General features: G+C 43.5%; 2 protein-coding genes across 11 annotated transcripts in view; one reads left to right on the top strand and one right to left on the bottom strand.

Annotated features, from left to right (window-relative positions):
• The first annotated feature begins 257 nt into the window (after nt 1-257).
• Nucleotides 258-4,544, top strand: tmed1a (transmembrane p24 trafficking protein 1a). 2 transcript variants are annotated; one of them, XM_080487037.1, is made up of 5 exons: nt 258-545; nt 689-1,079; nt 2,055-2,152; nt 2,520-2,706; nt 2,846-4,544. In XM_080487037.1, exons 2-5 carry the CDS (start codon nt 906-908, stop codon nt 3,062-3,064), a joined length of 678 nt encoding a protein of 225 aa, XP_080343163.1. In that variant the 5' UTR covers nt 258-545; nt 689-905; the 3' UTR covers nt 3,065-4,544. The 2 variants fall into 2 exon arrangements, with proteins under 2 accessions (XP_080343163.1, XP_080343164.1); XM_080487038.1 differs by having other exon boundaries at nt 481-545; nt 842-1,079.
• dnm2a (dynamin 2a) overlaps nt 3,159-23,461 on the bottom strand; it is a 27,869-nt gene continuing 7,566 nt past the window's right edge. Inside the window, exons 2-21 of one of the 9 annotated variants that reach the window (XM_080487032.1) lie at nt 23,048-23,121; nt 22,670-22,819; nt 21,496-21,699; nt 21,108-21,206; nt 20,861-21,021; nt 20,619-20,761; nt 20,273-20,408; nt 20,103-20,170; nt 19,337-19,475; nt 17,368-17,454; nt 16,438-16,508; nt 15,255-15,306; nt 14,299-14,310; nt 12,116-12,226; nt 9,822-9,931; nt 9,564-9,675; nt 9,098-9,262; nt 7,828-8,051; nt 7,438-7,701; nt 3,159-4,258 (exon numbers count right to left, since the gene is read on the bottom strand). In XM_080487032.1, coding sequence (XP_080343158.1) covers nt 4,228-4,258; nt 7,438-7,701; nt 7,828-8,051; nt 9,098-9,262; nt 9,564-9,675; nt 9,822-9,931; nt 12,116-12,226; nt 14,299-14,310; nt 15,255-15,306; nt 16,438-16,508; nt 17,368-17,454; nt 19,337-19,475; nt 20,103-20,170; nt 20,273-20,408; nt 20,619-20,761; nt 20,861-21,021; nt 21,108-21,206; nt 21,496-21,699; nt 22,670-22,819; nt 23,048-23,121 — 2,413 coding nt within the window. In that variant the 3' untranslated portion in view covers nt 3,159-4,227. Of the gene's footprint in view, nt 4,259-4,808; nt 7,166-7,437; nt 7,702-7,827; nt 8,052-9,097; nt 9,263-9,563; nt 9,676-9,821; nt 9,932-12,115; nt 12,227-13,877; nt 14,107-14,204; nt 14,311-15,250; nt 15,307-16,437; nt 16,509-17,367; nt 17,455-18,529; nt 18,669-19,336; nt 19,476-20,102; nt 20,171-20,272; nt 20,409-20,618; nt 20,762-20,860; nt 21,022-21,107; nt 21,207-21,495; nt 21,700-22,669; nt 22,820-23,047; nt 23,122-23,461 lie in introns of those variants that run through there. The other 8 variants (XM_080487030.1, XM_080487034.1, XR_013936281.1 and 5 more) reach the window with 8 other exon arrangements.

Here is a 23,461-nt window from a genome sequence, read left to right as displayed (position 1 = left end):
GTGCTAACTGCCACACTACACTGCACTACAGTCATTTATAAAATGTTCAAGCATCACTTTTACTCACCTGATCTGAAGAAACAGAAGTCATCGCTGCTGTTTCCTTTCCTTTGTTAGTTATATACTTATAGAAATAGGTCAGGTGTATTTATACTAATATTTAGATCTAATCACGTAGCACAGGAAATGTGATGTCAGACTTACACCCAACAGGAGAATCTGAAAAAGTGAGTCTGCCCAGCCTTCAGTAGCCTATCACCTGGGAACATTCCACAACACATTAAAGAAAAGTCCAGTTAAAGTTGGGTGCTGCAGCAGACACTCAATGGTGAATAGTGCAGGGAAGGTCTGTCTGTTATTATTGCTTGTCCTTTAAGAGTCCCTGATTTAAGAATTCTGGATTATTCCTACAAAGATAATCATTAAATGGATTATATAGGGATTCGGTGGAGCTGAGGAGTTTCCCACAGCGCCATCTATAGGACATAGATGGAGATGATCAACACAGCAGCACCTCTAACGAATCATCATGTGAAAAAGAAACGGTATGAAAAGGTTTAGATGAGTTCTGGTGGCGATATAAAATTTTAAACTATCAGAAGATCTTATCTGAAGTCGTTTTCAGATCGGTGTTGTAAAACAAAAAGCAAATGACTTGTTGCCTCTAATCAACTTTGTGTTTGCTTAGTTTGCAGTCCTGACTTCTTCTGGCTGCACAGATGGAAGCTCCTGTCATTTCACCTGGGATAAACTCAATTCCAGGCTGTCCTGAAGCCATGGGACAATGACAGCAATCAGACACGGGAGTTTGTTTCCTTCTTTCTTTGTCTTTGTGCAACAGAAGAGCACTTGAGCAGAGTTGGTGAAAGTGGAATAAAGTGGCTCACAGTGTGATCAGGACGAGGATGGCTGCTTCTGCACAGATCTGTCTGCTGACATGTTTCAGTCTGGCTTCAGGACTCTCTCTGGGTTTGGGATCAAAACAACAAGTGGAATTTACTTTTGTTTTACCTGCTGGTCACGCGGAGTGCTTTTTCCAAACTACCACACTTGACGGCGCCATGGAAGTAGAATATCAGGTAAAACAACAACAACAACAAAACATATCTCTGCCACTGTTCAGGAAACGTTGCTGTTGTTTTGGGAAACTTTGTGACTATGCCGAAGAACAAGTAAACAAGTATTAGACTTTGGTCTTTGTAGAGATAAGAAAAACACTGAAAGTGTTTGATTGTGCAACATTTTCTTCAAAATATTGAAAAAGACAAGGTGTGTGTGTGTGTGTGTGTGTGTGTGTGTGTGTGTGTGTGTGTGTGTGTGTGTGTGTGTGTGTGTGTGTGTGTGTGTGTGTGTGTGTGTGTGTGTGTGTGTGTGTGTGCGTGTGTGTGCGTGTGTGTGTGTGACAAAAGAAATAAACATGATTTTCAGAGATTGTAGAACCTTTTCACCTGCTGAATGAATAAATATGTGTGGGAATAAAGTTGACCACCGTTTAGGCCACATATTCATTTCTTCCTGTTTTTTGAGGGGAGAAGAGGCTATGGATGACTTACTTACTCGCCATCAGGTTGGACATTTCCCTTTGGCTTTTGTTTGCTTTAACATCTGCTTCCTCATCGCAGTGAGCTGTTCAACTGAATCCTGAGCAGCTTCAGTGTATTCCAGCGTTTACTTCATCGAGTGACACTGAATACATTTTCATGATCAAGCACAGAGTGCAATATTCTCAAAGATGAATCAAAGGCATAATGTCTGTCACTACACTTGGATGTCTTTGAAATCTCAATGAAACAGAACTATCATGTCTCACCCTTGAAAGTGAAAGTAACACCATCAACTGAAAACTTTCTTCAGTTATGTTATGATCATTTTGTTACAAAGGTCAGGAAACTGCGACTACACACTCCTCCTCCAGTGTGTAAAGTCCACTCATCCCGACTGTTTCTGAGCAGTAATAAAAACATAAAATAATAACTCAACCAGCTACTTTATGATGGGAAACAACAGCAGTGAATTCTGGGTAACTCTGACTTGAATCCATGTTTTCTTTGCAGGTGATCGCAGGGTCAGGTCTGGATGTTGGCTTCACTCTCATCTCTCCCGGCGGACACCGGCTGGCCTCTGACTTCAGGAGGTCTGATGGCATCCACATGTGGGTCGACCTAAATGCTCTCACTCAACCAGAAGCTTGTTCTATTGTCACGCAGGTTTTTTTCATACTTTAAATTCCCACTCCCCTCTCCGCTTCAGCTTCAGGAGGCCTGAAGGCTCTCTGGATAGGGTCACCTGAATACACGGCTCATAACACTGTCGTGTTAGGTGCAGGACGTTCAGTTACTGACACAAATACAAAACACTTCATTCCACCACTAAAAGTGGATAAATGAAGCCCATTTACCTTTGCTTGAGTATTGTCACCATCTGACGTAGCTCAAATATTGTCCCACATGCGTACGTGTATGGGTGTTTTCTTTACGTGAACGGCTGCTGCTCTTCATCTGGTGATTGTTCTCCTGCAGGGTGGATCCAACAGAGGACGGAGACTACAGGTTATGTTTTGACAACAGCTTCAGCAGGCTGTCAGAGAAGATGGTGTTCTTTGAGGTGATCATTAACAGTCAGAGCAGCCCAGATGCGGCGCCGGATGAGTGGGCGGACATTGCTGCGACAGAGAGCATGGCTGAGTACAGACTGGAGGACCTCAAGGTGAGAGTGAAAAAACCCAACAAAAAAAACCCAACCCTGTTTCACCTGCTGCATCTATGATTCCTCTTCAGACAGCACTAGAATGATGTTTACACCACCCCAGCAACGTGTTTTATTCTCTTTTATCTGCCTCCTGAAGACTAGAATGGACTCGGTGTACCGGCACCTGGAGAGGAGCCGCCAGGTCCTGGCCATGCTGCGGGCCTTTGAAGCCAGAGACCGCTACCTTCTGGAGGACAACTTGTGGAGAGTGGCCTTCTGGTCCTGCATGAACGTCTTCGTCATGCTCTCCGTTTCCGTCACTCAACTTTACACTTTGCGTTGCCTATTTGACGACACCAAGCGGGTTCGCACATAGAAAAGACTGAAACTTTTCTTTACCTCTGTTCAGCGAGGAGCTAATGTGACAACTGGGCAAACAAAATGAATAATCTGAGAGCTTCACATTTCATCAAACTGGATAAGGCACTGACTTTTTATTTTTCATTTATTTCTGTCAAACCTGCTGCCTTGAATTGTACATATCAGCCTTTCAAATCACAACGTTGTGCAATATGTGGACAGAAACACATTTAATTTTTATTTGATGATGTCATTAAGGGAAGCTAGACAACCACGTGTGCTTTCTATCAGATGCTGTTTTATTGAATTTAAGAAATCACATTTGACACTGACATTTCTAATGTAACGCCACGCATCAGCAGCTGAACAAACCAGAAATCTCACCCAATCTGGCGCACTCTCCAAATAAAACAAGTGGTCTTTGCCTCGGCCTGAGAAACTGTCTTCTCAAATTTTGACTGTTTAAAGAAAAAAACAAAAATGTTCACACAATCATTAAGTCAAGTTCCCTGATTATTTTCTCCATGTGGAGGTTCAATAGACAGAAAACAAGTCATACGGATATCAAATCTTTGTCCAGGACACAGAAATATGATTGTTTAAATGAATCATAGTCACTTCTTTAAGAGGTTCAAACATTCAGAAAGCAGTCAACAAATTGTGCAGTGCATCTCGATCACTTGGACTTTTAACTTTGAGTCGACATCTTCTTCTTCTCATATTGAGTGGTTACACTCCACTATGGGACGCACTCTTCTTCGTCACCACTGAACAGAGATAAGCTAGAATAATGAAAAAATTAAATAAATCTCTCACTGAACTTTGTCACTTGGCACCACATCGAGTAATTAATCTTAAGAGTTCTGTCACGCTGTCTGAAGTGGCAGTTTTTGTTAACATAAGGTTATCTGAAGATCTGGGAAGAAGGGTTTGCACTAGAAGTCACACTATTTCACCTTGACTCAAACATATTTAGTAACATCAACCACTGTGGGCAACTTTCAGAACCTTTCAAGTTTTAAAGACAGTATTCATTTGCAAATGTAGGCCTGTAACTGCACATTTAGAGTATCAATACATAATTATATATATCATTAGCCCCCTATAAATAAGACGTAAAGCTCTTCCCTTTTCACTGTTGTCATGGATTGAAGCATTTCCACTGTGGGCAGGCGAAGGTCACCACTGGTTTCGGCGGGGAGCCGGGCGCCTGTGCAGGAATAATCAATCGACATTAATCCCTTCACTTTGTGACATGCAGGAAAGAATTGCCTTTGACTAGACTGCTCAGCCAGCCAGCTATTGGATGGACACAACAACCTGTACTTACAAATCAAACAAAGAAAGAAGGAAGCCTCGTTTTCCTCTTTAGTTCACTCAACATACTGACAGACGGGCTAACACTAAATAGGATTCGTTTTCATTTTATTGTTGCTGAATAAAGCCAAATTATAAGGACGACAGCAAAATCACTCCCAATAAATGTGTCGTTTCTGTGCAGCATGACATGTTTGGTGGAAATGTGTCCGCCGAGAGCACAGTGACCATTGTTCGAGGCGTTCAAGCGCAGACAGCCTGCTGGTAGAGGGTTGCCATAGGAACGTGCAGGTTTATGTCAGTTTGGATTGGTTTCAATGTAGAGAAAGGAGAGGAAACCCAGGAGGTGCTCTACAATATCAGAGAGAGAGAGAGAGAGAGACAGAGAGGAGGATGACACAAGACACAAGGAGACACCAACCACCAGAGCCAGTCCCTTTATTGTACACAACACCTCTTTATTTACTTTCCTTTCTCAATCACTTCACGTTGTTTATTCAAATCAATCTGCTACAGAGGCACTTGACAATAGGTTTGGGAAAAACAAAAGAAAAGACTTTTTGCGGGTCAGTTTACAACTCCTTCCTACAGACACAGAGAGGGGAGGGAAAGAGGCGGGGGTGAAGGGGGGGGGGGGGGGGGGGGTATTCCCACAGGCTAATGTATAATGGGGCATTTACAGTCTGGGGTTTCTCGGGGCCAGGCGGCAGTGACAAGCATTAAAACACAATTCACCAGTGCAAGTTTTTAATCAATTCAGTGTCCTACATGATGGCAGGGAATCTAATATAAAAGACCTTAGATTTAAATATTAAGGCAGTTCCTTAAAAAGATTTTGTACTTTATTGCACTGTCAGTGAGCCGGGCCCGGAGAAAGGAATAAAAAAAAAAGAAAAGAAGAAGCACATTCTGTCTTGAGAATCTGATTAGGGGGGACCTTCATAAATTACTTTGAATTAGACAAGCAGTTAGCTGGTATGACAGAGGAATTTGTGGACAGTTTCTCTCGACAGGATGCACCTCGACACACCACCAGTCCCACCACCGCCACTATTCATCAAAGCAAAAACCAGCCCAGCATCACTCCCACCTTAATCCGTCCCCTTGAAATGTCGGGGAAGATAAATGTTCTAAAGCATTCAAAGAACATTCAGCAAATGATCACTGCTGTGTATGTCGAGAGCTAAGTGCACTCTCAATGCGCGGAGACGGCTGATCCCTGTAGCAGAGCCTCTAAATAACATCGGGGGGTTGAAGTTGAAAAGATCTGGTAGAATCGCAAGCAAAAAAACATCAAAAGACAAATGCCCCGTTTATAAATAATGCGTGAGGAGGTGACCGATTTCTTTTTCTGTACACTGGAGTTGATTCAAACAACAGTGTTGGTGCTTAATTCAATTTGAGAAGAACGGGCGAAATTCAACCATTTCGGCCTGGATTCTAATCAATAACGACTTATTGTAGTATAATGTGTTATCGACCAACTCCTCAGGATAGACGAGCTATATACAATGGTGTTATACCACGGATCGCAGGAATAAAGGTCTTTGATGACGAGGTCTAGAAAGAGATGTGACATCTCCTCTTTGCTTAAGTCCGTCGCTATTTTCTTAAACACTGATCTGTAGTCGAGTGCTCGCCCCACAGCTTTACCAAGTTTGATCCTCTCTGAGTGAAAACCATACCGTGTGCTCTGCTCTATTTGGATCAAATAATCCAGGAATTAACAAACTCTACTCGATGGCTCTAGACTCGGTCGACTGTGACAAAAAAGGGATTAAAAAAAAATCAAGGCTTTAACAACTCAGACTTGGTGGAGAAAGCTTCCTACAAAGTGCAGACAGCCTTCAGTCTATTTCTTTCTCCGTCTCCGGGGGTTTTCTGTGCATAGTGTTCTGGTAACAAACTACTCCTGTATTATGAGGCTTGTCGTAAGGCTAGAATGGTTAGAAGTGCTTGGATTATGATGGCCAAAGTGGCTGACATCTTTTCATCGTGGAAGGATACTTCACAGTGGGGGGGGGGGGTGTCTGAATCCAGTCTTTGCCGTTTAGTCACAAAACCCTGTCCTGTGTCTTTTTCTGCTGCGATTATGGATTTTGTTTAAAGCTACATTTAGAACGGTCATTAAAAAGGACAAAGTCACTCAAATAAAATAACAGAGGGCAAGAAATTATCATTGACGCCAGCGAAAAACACCAACAGTGATAATAAGCTATTGTCTTTCAGTATGAAATCAGTTATGATATGAAAACCCAGTCAAACATTAACAGAGAGCTCGAGACTTGAACATCACGGTCAGTATATAAAGCTGGAGGGGAGAGGGAAGTCCGCCTGTATCAGTTAATAAGTTACTGAACATAATTGTGACAGATGGATCAAAGTTCTCAGTAAAGATTTTACAACAGGAATTACAATCCAATTAAAACTTCTGAAATGACTCTGATGCACCGTCTCCTCCTGAAAGGCTGAATGCAGTAATGGTCTTGGGGGGGGGGGGGTTGGTTGTTTCAGTCAAATGAAATATTCAAGTGGTTACGGGCTTTCCTCTGTTCACATGCACTCAAAGACAGTATTAGCAGCTTATTAACATTGCTTGAATAGACATATGAATGCAGCTGGATGGTGCCAGCCGTGCCCCGCCCCCCCACCACCGGGCCCTACAGTGTGTAGATATAGACGCATCCGCACACAAACACACGCGCTTAGGTGGGCTCGGCCACAGGTCTAGTCTAGCAGGGAGGGCTCAGCAGGGCGGATAATGGTGGGCCGGTGAGAAGGAGCACCAGGAGGTCTTCGGCTGCATCGGGGAGAGAAGATACAGGACAAGAAGTGAGACGTGCTCACAAAGAGACAGTGAAGAACCCAAACAAAAAGAGTAAAGATGGCCGAGAGACACGGAGGATGGAAACCACGCTGAGAGGGAAACGCTGAGAGATAAACAGATGAACGACAGTACAACTGCGGCTGCAAAGAAAATGTTGTCTGGATGAAAAGGGATTCTGAGGAGCGCTGAAATGACTGAATGGGAACATAAGACATTTCCAAAGCAAATATAAAAGAAAGTCGTACCTGGGTACACCGGGAGGGATGCGGGCCGGCCGGGAGGGAATCAGTGGGGGTGCGCTGAAGGGATCCTGACTGCTGTTGAATGCATTAGTGGGCGGGCCTGGGCGGGAAGGGATTGGGGGAGCACCGAAGGCGGGAGCGGGGTTGAGTGGAGCTCCAAATGCAGGGGAAGGGTTCATGGGTGGTCCTGGCGTTGGGCCCCTGACAGCAGGCGGGCGGCTCGGGGGTGGGGCTGTTGCAGGAGGCGCCCTGCGCTGAGGGGTCGGGCTGAGACGGAGACGTTCCAGATTAAAATATTTATAAAAACCTAATTAACTCAAAGCACCAGATGAGGTGAGGTTTAATTTAAACATCGTCGAGGACATTTGTTGTATCGAGCTTCTTAAAGCTCACCTGGCTTCTGGCATCCAGTTGTCATTGACGGGTGGTGGCACAGGAGTAGAGATGGTACTTGTTGTGATGTCTCCAATAATGTGCAGTGCCTCCTTGAGTGCATGATACATGCGTAACATTTCATCTCGGCGCTGGGCCTGATCGGCAGACTCCTCCATGAGGCTGTTCTGGTCCCCAGATGAATAGAGGTAGGCCAGCAGCTCCGCATGGATGAAATCCTTTGCCTAAAAGAAAGGCCACATCCTTACAACCAACGTTGGCAACTTGAATCTATCGACAACGATAAACGCCAGGGGAAAAACATCCCTCGGTTTATATGTCGAAGGACACATGGTTGGAAGAAAGAGGTTAATAATTACCCACAAGAGCAAAAATTATCCACAGAGTGGCATTATATCAGCTTCAACCCAATTAAAAGGAAATCAAACGAGGTGCTCCTTTGGCAGTGGTGTGTTGGTGTGTGCGTGGGCAGCTGCTGCATCGCTGGAAGGCATCAAGTGAGCTCACCGGAATAATAAAGCAGAATAAATGGACAAGTCTCCGTGAGTATGCGTCATAAATTCTTTTTAATTAGTGTCTTCAAGTTTGTGACCTTGTGTCAAAGTGAAACACAGAAGCAACGCGGTGACTAAAATGAGCTGGAAACATTGTTTTCCTCAAGATCCACCAAGCAACAGTTTCCTATTTAGACTTAGTTTGAACAAATATCGACTTAATTTGGTGCCAGGGACTGAAACCAAGGTCTTGTATGGCACAATAAGAAGAAAGCATTAGTCCAGAGTATGGTTGTGTAACATACAGCACACAGGATAAAACTGCCTTAACATCTATGTAAAAAAAAGCAAACTGGAAATTTTTCCCTAATTGTAAAAAACTTTAGACTTCAGAACTCTACAGGAGAATTTTAAGCAGTTTTTTTTTATACAGGGTTTTTATATTTGAAGCTCTAGCTCCAGGGATGCCAAACTGAACTATAGTGATGTTCATGATGTAGAAGTGTGGAGGCACACCTACTATCACAAACTACCACACAGCCTCAAAGGCACATTATTTCAGCAATTAGTGTAAAATCATCTGACATTGAGTTCAGAAGATCATAAATTCTACTAAAACAAACGATTGAATGGTGGTGGATAGCCTGTAATTTTAGAACAATCTATTATTAATATATTATCGTATTCATGTTCCGTGTTGACATGTAAAGGCAATGAGAATTTCTCAAGCCAGTGATGTCGATGTGTGGCACCTCCGTCTGCTCTTGACCACTCACACTGTTGATCATGAGATGCATGATGGTTTTGGGCACGAGGTCTTTGATGGATTTGTTGATGATACCGATGTAGGAGTCCACCAGGTTGCGGATGGTTTCCACCTGCCGCTCCAGTTGAGGATCCATGGAGAACGTGTCCGCAGGGGCTGCCTCTTCATTCTCCACCTTAACGTCAAAGATAAGCCATAAACACAAACATGCCAACGTCTTTACAGACATGTTTACGCCCCTCTTCCTCACTGACCACCGTTTGTGTCCCCATCTTCTCGGGCAGCAACAACAAACACTAAAGTAGAGGATGTTGATGTCTCTGCTTTAAGAGTTTGATATTCTGAACAGTTTTTTTTCTTCTATTAACTGTAGATTACCGTGCCTCCCCATCTCAATGCAGTTTTAAATGTTAGGATCAGGTCTAGAAAAGGAACTACTTTGTCTTTAGACACAAGAGGGATCACTTCTCACACACCTGGTCCTTCTCCGGATACACTCCTGCTCTGAGAAACGACGCTTTCCAGCTGTCCACGTCCTCCTGAGAATCACAGGCCAGCTCTATCTGGCGAAGGTCTTTGTACACGTTCCTGTAGAGATAAACCACAAACACAACCGTTTGTGTGAATAGGATTACTTCAATACCCAAGAACACACAACACCATTGTGATAGGTGAGTTTGTGTACATCTATAGAGGTCAACAAACATGTTTCTGCTTGACAGCGCCACGCTGACCTCTGTTCCGTGTTGAAGATTGCAAAGATATGCTTTGTGGACATGAAGCCTTTCTCAACGTCTCTGATCTTCAGATTGTCCAAAGGCAGCATGTACTTCTTCTCTTTTTCCTGGAGTGGGAGGGGCAGAATAACTGTATTATCAAGTGTATACACAATAAATATAGACAAATTGCATCTGACTGCTGTTACATAAGCGCAGATAAAATGGTTATCATCAAATGTAATGAAATAATTGTCACAATTCATTCACAATTTAAACTCAAAGCGCCACATATTTAAAACAAGTCATGACCTTTACAGTTTGAACCGCTGACCACCGAGCTCACGAGAACACCGAACACTAAACATAACTGAGAGTCTTTGAAAAAGAGGTCCAAAGACAAAACGATGAAACCCTTAAACTCAGCACTTTGACAGTAGTCTTTTTCCCTGAAGGGCTTTAATAAATGTTTCCTTTACACTTTTCTCTTTGGAACTTTCCTCGCATTTTTAGGTTTCCACGCTGTATCGTCAGTTTGTGAGTCTTGATGAATTTTCGGAACTTAAAATCACTTCAATATAAGAAATATAACAAAAATTGAAGATGCTCAGTTGCACTGAATGGCGGAAATGCAGATAAAACAAACTAGGTGTTAATTTTGCCACAATGAGCAGACCATGGCAGAATGCTTTTCTTGTGTGGACGACCACCAGGCTGGTGAAATGGAGAAAAGCGCGGCACAGGCGAGGAGGAGGAGGAGGAGAAAAGGAGGAGTGTGAGGGGGTTATAGGGGGATGTGGTGCCAGCTTTCACTGGAGAGCAGAGACATCTGGAACCATTTATGTCTGCACTAACACAGAGAGCGGCGCAGACCCAACAGTTACATCACTTGCGGTTCCACACTATCCCCTCACACACACACACACACACACACACACACACACACACACACACACACACACACACACACACACACACACACACACACACACACACACACACACACACACACACACACACACACACACACACACACACACACACACACACACACACACACACACACACACACACACACACACACACACACACACACACACACACACACACACACACACACACACACACACACACACACACACACACACACACACACACACACACACACACACACACACACACACACACACACATATACAAAAGGGGCAAAACCTTAACTGCACGTGCAAAAAACAACAAACGTACGGAAGGCTCAACAAACTTGACAAACACATACATTAAACTGTGGGTGTGAGCAGAAAGTCAGACTCGCACAGATGGAGTATGAGCATCCACCTAAACACACACACACACACACACACACACACACACACACACACACACACACACACACACACACACACACAAATCACCCCCTCCCCTCTGGCCCCCGTAACCCAGTACGATTTCCTGCAAATTCCAAAGTCAGATCCCGGCTGGAACATTTCAGCCCGCCTGCCACGTCAGTTTGCCTCCACCATCATACCTCTCTCATTCCTTCTTGGTGCGTTGTCGTACAAGGCGACCAATGTAAAAATGCACCATTTTGGCTTGTGCTTGGGCGGACATTTTCAGGAGCAGCTTTTCGCCGTGTCTTTTAGAGGCATTTTCTGCTCTACAAGTGGATTCAACTGAGGCCTGGTGAAGATCAAATGGTGAGTACGGCAACTGCTGCAGCACAAATGCACTTCATGTTTTATTGATTGTTTACGTACGTTTCATGCCATTGTAAAAAAAAAAAAAGTATATTCTTCTACGAGTCTTTAAACTCATGTACCGTACACATACAAAATAGATTGCTCTCAATCAGTGTTGCATTTTTTCTCCCATTCAGACGTAAATACTATGATAAATTATTTAAAAAAAACACTCGTCAGCAATCTGGATTTATAAGCCGCTTTCATGTATGCGGCTTCTTCAAACATGAGGCTGCTGCGCTGAGGTAATGTTTGCTCTGTGTGTCCTCTGTCCCACAGTCCTCGGGTAGCGACCTGCAGTCACAATGACCTCCGGGTTCTTCCTCCCATCAGAGTCCTCCTCATCTCCCTCCCCGTCTGCCCAGTGTTCAGACTACCTGTTCATCCGGCTCCAGCTGAACAGTAGTCTGCACATTGGTTAGGCTAGGCTGGGGCACACGCCAACTCCCTCGCCGTGCATAACGGCACACTTTTCCATCGGGATATCAACTGTGCTGAACTAGTACGTTCATTTTACTGCCGTTTTGTGGTGCTTTGTTTAGTGGTCAGTGAAATACAGGATTGAACTCCACTTACCTCCTCGTCTTTGTACCAGGAGAGGGACTCGGCGGTGAGGACAAACCAGTACTCCTTTGAGCCTCCTTTCATGATACTGATGTTTATGGTTAGCCAGCCTTTCCTGATCACCTTGAGATTGATGGGAAAACGGGGGAGAGACAGAAGGGTGGTAGGGAGAGGGGCCCCAAGAGGATGGAGGGAAAACAAGTCCATCAAATCAAGTCACTTGTGAAATTTCGTCTCCATCATACGTTGATTAGTGTTTGTGGGTGTGATTAACATGAATAAAATCATACAGACTTACCTGCTATGTTATTCAGTTTGATTGTAATTTTGTCTAAATACCAAACATTCACCATTTAGTAGTCTAACACTAGTTAACTATGATCGACAGAACAGAGGTAGAGTTAAATGTGTGACGAAAGAACAGGAGGACAGACGTTATTACTGTGTAACAAGACTAAAGTGAAAGGTTTTGTTATAAACACAAACGATGTGTGCTCAGCTATGTTTCACTCAAAAAAAAATAAGGAAAATAAAATCAGAAAACTCAACACACACAACCAGATGGTGTCCAGATCATGCTTGCACTGACACACAGGGTCGACGGTGGTATGTTAATGTCAGTAGGTCAGTAAAGGTTAGCCTAAGCATCGGCAGTTAAAAACAGAAGTGTTACTGGGGTTAAATCGACGAGTATACCAGGAGGACAAATACGGGATTGGAACCAACGAAGGTAAAGAGCGGCAAAGTGGTTAGACGGAACCGAGAACAGATGACACAGCGGACTTCGTGGATGAACAAAAATGTAAAAATCAAATATCTGCAGTGATGAGGTGGAGAGGGAGAAAACACATCGGACCAAGTGGTTGAGGTGAGCGATTCACTTTGGGGAAAATAAACCATTCATTTGGAGGAGATCGTGCAACTACCATCTCTCCATTTTCTCAAACAGACTCCCATGCCATTTGAGAGTACAGTGTGAAAAAACTATTTGCAAACACTGTGCGCTCGTATGAAGTGAAGCGAGCAGAAATGTCCGTTTGAAAGCCTGCTTCAGACCGCTCCTCTCCACTCACTCTCCATCCAGAAGAGGACTGAAGTGAGTGATGGGGAAAACGAGTTCATAGGTTCAACAGAGCCAACACAAACATGGGAGAGGAGGCGAGAGCAGAGCAGCTAAACTTCTCGTTTGCCTTAGCGAGGAAATGGAGAAAATGCATTGAATGTAACGTCCATATGTTCTGTATGTTTCATATGCAATAGGCCAATTAAAAATGTTACTGTAAAATTGATAAAGGATTTATATGATTAGAGTAACATCTCTCAGAATGTGAACTGATCATAATATAATAAAAAGAGATGTAAATCGGAATATTAAATCAAAACACAAAAATCCACCCAAGAGCCAAGACTAGTGTTTAAATTACAGACAATGCTAATGAGCTCGGAATACCACCTGGCCTTTTCAGCTAAATGCCATTTCAAAATGAAGGAGATTTACCAATCAAGGTAAACAAAATTAAAGCAATCAGACAAAAACCCTTGATAATGTGTTTCTAATTTAATTTCCCCCACTCCCTCTCTATTTGGTCCCGAGTGACAATTAGGATGATTCTCACAAGGCAAACTTTCGAGACACCTTGCATGAGGCAGCAGCAGAGGTAAAAAGCCTCAGACAGAAGAACTGACGACTGAGCGGTCATTGGAGGATTCCTTCAGTCTCTCTTCGTCTCAGATCCTTCATGAGGACAGAAAGTTACTCTTTTTTTTTTTTTTTGTAAAATATACACAAGCAAAAATGTTAGTAGCACCCAAAATCTTTTTATTCAGGACAATTACGGTCTCATCGAAGTGGAGAATTACAGGAACGAATGTGCTGGATGTTACTGCACAGACAGCCCAAATTACTGGTCACTGTGTGCCGAGGTTATAGATCAGAATTGATATCGCTGTGGTCAGTCTGGAGACTCTACCTTTTCCTCGTAGTTCTCTCCCAGAGCGGCCAGCTGCAGAAGTACAACAACTTGTTATGGTGGAAGCGTGATCTCCTGCACTTACAGGACTGAAACCGTTCACTCACAAAGTCCTTCAAAAGCCTAACCACCTCGGCTGACCTTTGCGTGATGACCTCAGTTCCTCTGCATGGTCTACCTCTGCTGCTCCTGGCAAGGGGTGGTTTAAATCTGACGGGTACTTACCAGTATTTCACCCTGCAGTAATAGGAAGGGGAGGGGAATTAAAGCGGGGGGGAGGGGTAGTATAAAATCAAAGCCAAACGGATGAGAAAGCAAGGAAGCAAAGAGAAGGTGAAGAAAGAGAGAGAAGAAGATGAAAAGGATAAAAGGTTGAGTGACAGGAGAGAACGGAGGGTAAAGATTGAGAGTTTGAGAAGATATGGAAAATGATAAAGAGGAAAGTGAATGCAGGATATATGTGAGGAAATCAGAGAAGACAGGTGATGAAAAAAGAGGGGGAGAGAAGGAGACAGAGCAAGAGAATTACATGCAATTAGAATTACTTCTCGTACACCACAATTTGGTTATATGTCATATGTGTAGCTCAGTCCACGGGTGTGAGGTCCATGCACATTCTGGATTTTAACAAAAGAGTTGCTTGCAAGTTAATGGGAGGGCAAAACAATCAATATAATGCTGTGATTAATTGTTGGTTTGCTTTAGTACAACATGCCTGGGCCACATGCAAACCGCAGCTTCTTATAGTTTGGTGGACATCAGCTTGGTTTTAAAAAGCAGGGAAGCAGGGACTTTCCTAAATTCACTGAGGCAACTTTCCCCTTATTGAAACGGCCATCATCAAGCCTGGGTAGCTCAAGTATGCTATTGTATAAAGATCTAAGATACACAGAGAAATTCAGCAAATCAGTGTAGCTAAAAATGAAAAAAGAGATGAATCCGATTCGTAACAATTGTAGACTAAACCAGCCTGTTCAATAGCAGCATTAGAAAGGACCTGGACTGTGTACAGTCGGAAGCTGAAGTGATATAAAGGGGACTATTATTACCAGTTAGACAGATTAATGGCTGGGGTCTAAATCATTGCTCAGGTGTGTCGGGGCTGATTAATAGGCCGGGGAGGTAAAGAAAGATTAAATCAGGGAGTGGTGAAAAGGCCAGACTGGCGTGATAAAACATACCTGGTTGGGTATGGCCCTCTTCTTGTTTGCGGCCGTGTTCCTCTGCTGAGCACTGTTATTACACACAGACGGAGAGACGGCGAATAGTCATGACACAGCAACAAAGTCGAAAACATAGCACTCTTTAAATATTCACGAGTCACCGCTGTCTTATTTGGATGCTGCTAGGTGATTTAAAGTGTTTTATATGATGTTTTGTAGGCCTGAAAGTGCAGTTTTGACATAATTTTAATCGACTACCCACACACACACACTCACACACACACACACACAAGGGTGAAAGTGGATTGTGGGGAACTTTAAAGGAACTTGGAGGACTATACCGCCTCAAGCACACTATGCACAAAGCCCTCCGTCTCCGTTTGCCCACCTGTTGTTGCCGTACCCTGGGGAGCTACCATCATCCAGCCTTCGGTAGTCAAGACTGAAAGTGATGTCATGAGAACCGTTAAACAGCCCTTGCTGATCGTGTGATACGTTACATCAACCCACTAGCCATGCAGGGGCCAGACAGAAACCCTCACACACACACACACACAGAGGCACTTGCTTTGTTACTTGCCACAACCCACACAGAAGAAGGGAGCGACACTCAACTCCATGCTACTGTGACAGCTCGGCTCCATTAATCCAAACACCACACTGCTATGAGATGTACCTCCAAAAAGCAGTGCATTCTTTTAAATACAAAATAGCAGCGACCTGTGAGCGCAAGTATGACTGAGGCTTCACCTACACACTTTATAGCAACTTATCGCTCAAGAAACTTGACATGCTTGACAGACTTGGTCTTGTACTGCAGCATGCGGGGAGGGAGAAATGAGCTACAGTGACCTTGATCATTGTGCTTTCCATTTCCCTTTCAATGAGGCGCGTGCTCTGCTGTGGCGTGATCGCTAATTGGCATGCTACATTGCACTAATGCACCGTGATTTACAACATATGGGTAATTATAAGCAACTCTTTAATTTAGGAGCAGTGAAGTTTCAGAAAAGACAGCTGGCTTTCACGCAAATTGATGCCTGCGAGTTACAAGACTTTCCTGGATAAATCACAGAACCACAAAGTGCAGACAAAAGGCGACGTGAACTTAATTAAAGCCTCAGCTCCTAGGATGAGACTGCCGTCACTGGCAACAGACTGAATATTGGACCGGAAGTGTGAAGGGGAGGAGGGTGCCTACTTGGCGAATCCGATGAAGTCCTCGTGGTTCGTGTTTATGTAGGACAGCTCAATGTCAATCAGCAGCAGAACCTTAGAGGCAGGAAATTATGATTAGGATGAAAGAAATCTTCATTAAACACCATATCAGAGGGCACAAAGTATGAAATACAAAGTCCCAAGGTCTCATTTAGGATATTAGTCACATATGAACAAAAGCTGAATACAAACTGAGCTGATAAAGAAGATCAGATAGAGAGCATCAATTCTGGGACTTGCAGCAATGTTTGTTAGTCGAGAAAAACAACAAAAAAAAAAAGGTGTCATTTTTGATAATCACACAACTAAAGTAGCCCAATTTCCTGTTTGTAGAAAAGCAGAAAATTAACAAAAGATATTTTTCAGGGGAGCAATGTTCTCGAATTTATAAAAAGCAGGTAAACTAGAGAAAACACTAAACACAAACAATAATTGTAACTTTATGTAAATGAGGTCAAATTTAAATCACAATAAAAGAGATAATATAACAGGAAATTCAAATGTGGATGAGTTACAGCGGCTGGATATCCGTTTCATTTAGCGGTTTGCAGAATCTTACCACATCAGTTTATTTGTTTTAATGTGATCAAATTTAACTATCATTTAGAAAAAGAAAGAATAAAAACAGAACAAAGTTTTTAGGGGCGTTCTTTAAGCTATAACATGGTTTATAACATGGTTGAATGGACAATATTCAAACTGATGCTCGAGTCTTTCTGAAACCTGATGCATTTTGGAGTGCTCTGCTGGGAAGTGTTTTGTTTCCACCAAACAACGCTCCAGCAGAACGACATCAAATTACTGATGAAGAATTACACAGCAACACTGGAAAGGCATTATGAGTTTTGATGACGGCAGCAAATATTGACTTGTCCTACCACATATCACAGCAACCAGGTTATGAGAAACTCACCTGGTCCTTGGTCTTCCCCTCTCTCTCTCGGACGTGGGTGGTGACGATCCTCTCCGTCTCCTCTCTCAGCCTGGGGTAGGAGTTGAGCTGAAAGACAGCACAACGTGGGACTGTAGCACGGGACGGAGACACACGCACACTTACATGTGAGCTGGAGCTTTAATGAAACTTACCAATAAGTATCAGAGAGAAACAGTGGTGAGAAGTGAGAATAAGTAGGAAACAAAGAAAAGGGAAAGAGATAGTCAAGTGACATTTCAGTGTCACACACACACACACACACACACACACACACACACACACACACACACACACACACACACACACACACACACACACACACACACACACACACACACACACACACACACACACACACACACGGTAATGAGGCATGTACTATAAACCAGAGATCATTTTGTCAAAGGATCAGTTGCATTGACGTTTGTCATTTTCATTCATATTCTTTTTCAAAACCGAGACAGACCATGAGAGGAGTCATCTTTGGTTGATAGTACATTTGTGCTAATGAGTCATGTTAGTGAAGATGGGAGGAGTAAAGCGAACTGAGGTGAGGAAGAGGACACCTGAAAAGACAGGGAGTAAATGTGATCCTGTTTGTTTGCAGTTCTTATTTGTGTCCACAAGATGGTAGTAGAGCACTGTTGCTATGGAAACGCTTCATTCAAGCTGCCACCTTGACTGGGGGGGCTTTCATCGTCTCACCCACCCCCCTACATAACTTCCTTTCCTTCAGTGTGCCATGTGGGTCACAGACGGAGCGTCACTGGCTTCAGACGCACCAGGCCGGCTCCTCGGCGAGGAGCGCGGGATGAAGCGGTGTGGAGGTGGGAAATGAAGAAATGCTTTAATGAGCTGATGCTGAGGTCAAACACCATGTGGGAGGCTGGTGGAAATTTTAAGTTGTGCTCAGAATTTCTGATGTGATTTGTAGGTTGATGTTCAGTCTGAATGGTAACAACTGAGACGTGTGAATGGGGCGGGTCGTGGTACAATACAGAAATCTGACGGGGAGTCACGGTTGGTTGCACTTGGGGGAGGGGGGGGGGACTGTACTTGGGATGACAGATGACACATGTAGAAAGAAAAGGAATCCCTTTTCTTTTCATGCCATTATCCCAGCAGATATGCCCCTGGTTACCTTGACAGCACACTTCATGACGAGTGCGGTGAGCTCAGACACCACAAGGTCCACACATTTGAGGCTGGGCTCTTTGAGTTTGAGGATCTGCTTTTTGACAATCGCCTCGAAAGCCAGGTCGGGGGTGAAGAGCCCCGTTCTGAACCGTCATGGTGTTCAGAGTGCATTTTGTTGTGGTGATGGAGGTATTGAAAAGGTAGAGATAAAAGAAAGGGGGGGGGAAAAGGAGACACAATAGGGACAGAGAAATAGAGAGAGAAGTCTTTGTTCAGTTAGTCATTATTGTTATTGACAGACAAATCGAAAAGCAGAAGAGGACAAGCCACAAGCTCTGCACATTCTCTTCCCTGTTAAACCACTTAAAAAAAATAAAATAAAAAAATGAACAAACAAACTAGGGTTTCTTAAACTAGGTCAGTGTGGTGGACATCGCCAATTTACATCTTACAGAAGCAACTCAAGTTTTGCTTGCTACTTGCACCGAGTTGTGAGACCTGCAGCTTGTCCGGGAGAAACCAGAGATGCCCAGTGTGAAAACATCTCATTTCCACGACAACACGTCACTCGTCACAACACTCCACAACACGACAGCGCTGCCTGCACACAGAGCTTGAGGGGCCGGGCTTGGATGAGGGCATGCTGCACAGAACAATCTCATCGGTAGAGGCTTTTTTTTTTTTTTTTTAAAGAAAAGAAATTTATGTCAAGAGATTTCACATTCTGTGTCAGCACTTTCCCCGGCCATAGCCATGCTCGCCCCCAACCTGTGCCTCAGCAGGGTCGGGAGATGCTGGACACCTGCAGTACCTTGTTGCTGCACTGCCTGAATGTGTTGATGAGCTCCTGAATGACCAGATCGATACATTTGAGACAGGGCGTTTTCAGCTTAACGATCTGCTTTTTCACGATGGCCTCAAACGCCAGGTCAGGAGTGAACAGCCCCGTTCTGAGGACGCACAGAGGAGACAGAGGCACACCGGAAGACAGATGGGACAGTTAACGCACACCGAGGGCAAAACCAAGGAACACGTACAAACACATGATGGGGAAACGGAGCAAAACCAACTCAAAACGCGTGAAGGAATCAAAAGATTTGTACAAGAACAACCGAAATGAATATACTGACAACGAAGACATGAGAAGGAAAAAAATGAAAACGCCAATGACATCCAAGTGTAAATGGAATCAGGCACAAAACCAGAAATGGACTATGGTGGAAGAGTTTCATTGAGCAAGTACAAGACGAAACAGAACCTCACGATAACTGACCGCTTGGACAGTCAGAAACAATAAAGGGAGTTGGTGGTTCTGCAGTAAACAAATAAAAAGAATGCAACAAGAGAATTTTTCAGACAGAAACACTTTCTGAATGCACCAATTTGGAACGTGTCGTCTGTGATGTAAGTGTGTAACTATAAATATTAATGCCGCAGCAGAACAAAAGCTTTGATTGAGGAAGGAAACTACAAATGTGCCGACAAGAGTATTTAATCTCAAAGCAGTGGAGTGTTAACTGAGATTTAAAAGGGACTCCTGCTCGGTAGTATTTTGTATTGGACTTCTTTCCACTTGCCTGACACCGTGGACATTCTTGATTGCATGGCTGATTTCCCGCCTTAACTCCTTCTCATCAAATACAATCTGTGGAAGCAATCAATGCAAAACACGTCTTCAGCAAACAGATTTACATTTAGCTGTTGTGAAGACTCTTAAAGCAAAAAATAAATAAATATCTACACGAACCTTTACAAGTTCAAAAGGGAAGCGTTCGTGGAAGATACGGTTGATCTTGGCGCCGCCCGAAAGCTCATTTGTGTCCACTTGGTCCCCGGAGCCCTCGATGCGTTTCTCAAAGTCGACCCCAAACTGCTGCACCATCCTGACGGGGCATAAAAACAGGTTACATCAGGAAGTAATACCCTGCTACAGCAATGCATGAACACAGATTTGACTTCTTCAGATAAATCTTTCTATTTCCTCTTGAAGAGGGAGAGCGACTTGTTTTCACTCATTGTAAGAGCGACGTGCAAAATAAATCATGTTACTATAAGAACTGTACAGAATATTAGACTTATTTCTTTGATCGTACTGTAACAAGGCCTTGGTCTTCCGTGTTGGGTCATCTGGTCGGAAGTTCTTGTACTCCTCCACCTCTTTCTCCAGGGAGAGGAGCTGACTCTGCAGCTTACTGCGCAGGCCGGGCAGCGTGTCCCTGATGTGGTTGGTCAATTGCTAGAGAGAAGAAGGGTAACCCCATCATTTAGGGCTTTTGATGGTGTGGTGACGAAAAGATTTACACTTAAAGCTAAAGACGGACAGCAGACAACAGACCTGGTTAAGTGTCTTTTGTAAATGTGGTGTTCCCATACGCTCTGCTATGTGTCTGTAGGCCGGGTGAGACAGGAAGAACTTCCTCTCAGCACCCAAAGCGGCGCGGATGTCCTTCTTCCCATCGATGTCTTTCTGACTGCGGTTTACTACGCCGATATAACCTAAACACACCGACATATGCCGTCAAGTCTATTGTCCACCATAATGCCTGTGAATAGGTGGTACTTTGGTGCGTGTATGGACTCACCTCTCCGCAGCGGGAGCAGTTTATTTTCTAGGATGTCCTTTGCATCCGTCCCTTCATCCATCAGGTCCAATTTTGTGATGACACCAATAGTTCGAAGACCTGAACATAATTAAAAATGGAGTCAGAAGCACTTTAAACATTCATTTCCTGTCATCACTATGCTCTTACAGGAAGATTTACAGGCAGAAGACTGATATCCAGAATGTTATATTGTGTCTTTGACCTTTTCCTGGCAGAGGCCTGCCTGAAAAGCTGCTTCGCAGCAACAGCAGTGCCAGATTAAATGAGAAGCAATAGGGATCAGAATGAGTCATGTTCAAATCACTTTTAATGACAACACTAAATGTATAAGGCTTCTGCCAGAGTTACTCGAAAGCTGTATGTGTACCCTGTGGGTCAACCTCCTTGGCGATCTTCAGTGCATCAGAGTTGGCCAAATCAGTATTGGCAGGAGTGACGGCCAGGATCAGACAGCTCTCCTTAGTGATGAACTGCATCAACATATCTCTGATTTGGTGCTCGATGTCCACTGGCTGATCGCCCACTGCAACCTTCGTCATTCCCGGGAGGTCGATCAGGGTCAGGTTCAGCACTGTGCCATGAGGACAGAAATCATACAAAAGAGAAATTATTTAATTTTTTCCCCTCATTGGGTTTGTTTTGGTATAAAATCACATTTTCTCACCAGAAATATAGGTGCAGGAACTAATTATGCTCAGATCGATCCTCACTTATTCATTTCAGCGTTTATGACCTTTTTCCCCTCAATAAGGCAGTTCACTCTCAATTTGCCTTTCAAATATTATGCATTAACTTGAATTATTGAAATATTTGAATTAAGACAGAGTTAAAAAAAAATCTAATGTGAGATAAAGTAAAATCTGATCGACTGACAGCATGAACTATGGAAGGGCAAACACAATGTTTGGGTGACTCTTTTAAACTGCAGTGCTGCTGTTATTTCACATTTTGAGCCATTTCATATAATTTAACTATTGAAGACAATATTTCAGCGCTTACACTGTTTGCTGGAATTCAAATAATATGTATTTCACCTCATCAGATCAATATCTTCATTTATTTCACTGCATGATGCATAAATTCATTGAGAGAAATGTCACATTTTCAGTATTTTCTGCAGACTTTTAGGGAATTTGTCATTACGGCTCCCACTAGGAGATGATTAGCTGTTATTGAGAACTGCTCAGCAACAAAGTAGACTTTAATGTTAAAAGAGAGAAGCAACAGTTCAGCCCAGTGCCGTCTGCTGAGTTTCTATCTCTCAAGGAAGGCTAAAAAGAACTTTTTGTGAATCCTAATTCTAACAAAGATAGAAAAATAATGAAAATAATATTTTTGATGAAATTCAACAGACTTATGAAAAAATAAACAATAATAAGACACATTTCTAATTAAGCCGATACACACCACAGTATGAACACTGTAGCTTTGATAGCATGATGAATCACCTCGCTCTACCACACCTTATTTGATTAGAACCATGTCGAAAGAGCGGAGAGTGTTGATGACCGTGTGCTTTCCACTGGGCTTCTGTTCATTACCGTGTGGGGAGTAGACCCTCAGGTTGATCGGGATGGGAGAGATGCCTTTATTGGAGCCTGTTATCCTCTCGGTCTCTGCCTCAATTTCCGAGCGCACTTCATCAAAATCCACAAACTTCTTCCCTTTGCAGTGCAAGAATTCAGCATATTCTATAAAGAGAGGCAGGGGGAAGGTATCAGAGACGAGTCAGGGGAGGAGGAATGGATATAAAGATGGGGAGAGTAGGACAGAGGGGTGATATTACGTTAAAAGGGATAAGGGTAGCAAAGAGCAGACAGTGATTGTTTCTAGCTGGAGGCGCTGCGACAGAGAGGCCACATGCAGGGCAGCGACGGAAGAGATGGAAATGTGTCTGTGCACACGAGCGGGATACTCACCTGCTTTATTATTGACCAGCTGCAGAATGAGAGGTCTGCGGGTAACGATCCCTGATCCACGGGGGAGGAAGTCCCTGAAAGACAAAGAAAAAAGAAACGAATTAGATTATTCATTAGAATCCATGTCCATATCGTTGCCTCTTCTAAATTGAAGGCTGCGGGAGAATTTCACGCCTCCAAATTGCCACACAACAAATCAAATGTGACAAAGTCATTTTCTCTCATCAGAGCTTCAGAGATCAATTTATACACACTCGCTCTTCCTATCGTGGAGAAAATCTGCCCTGAAACAGAATTCGCTCCACAATTCAGTCGCTTTTAAGTTCTAAGTTTGAACAAGACTTATTGCACGCTGAACACAACACAATGTAATCAGTGTGTCATACGAACACACATCCTGGAGGCACGTCACAG

The sequence above is a fragment of the Lipophrys pholis genome (genome assembly GCF_963383615.2).
Source record: "Lipophrys pholis genome assembly, chromosome: 19".
NCBI lineage: Eukaryota > Metazoa > Chordata > Actinopteri > Blenniiformes > Blenniidae > Lipophrys > Lipophrys pholis.
Note: the sequence above shows the minus strand (reverse complement) of the source record. Positions and strands in the feature narration are given on the sequence as shown.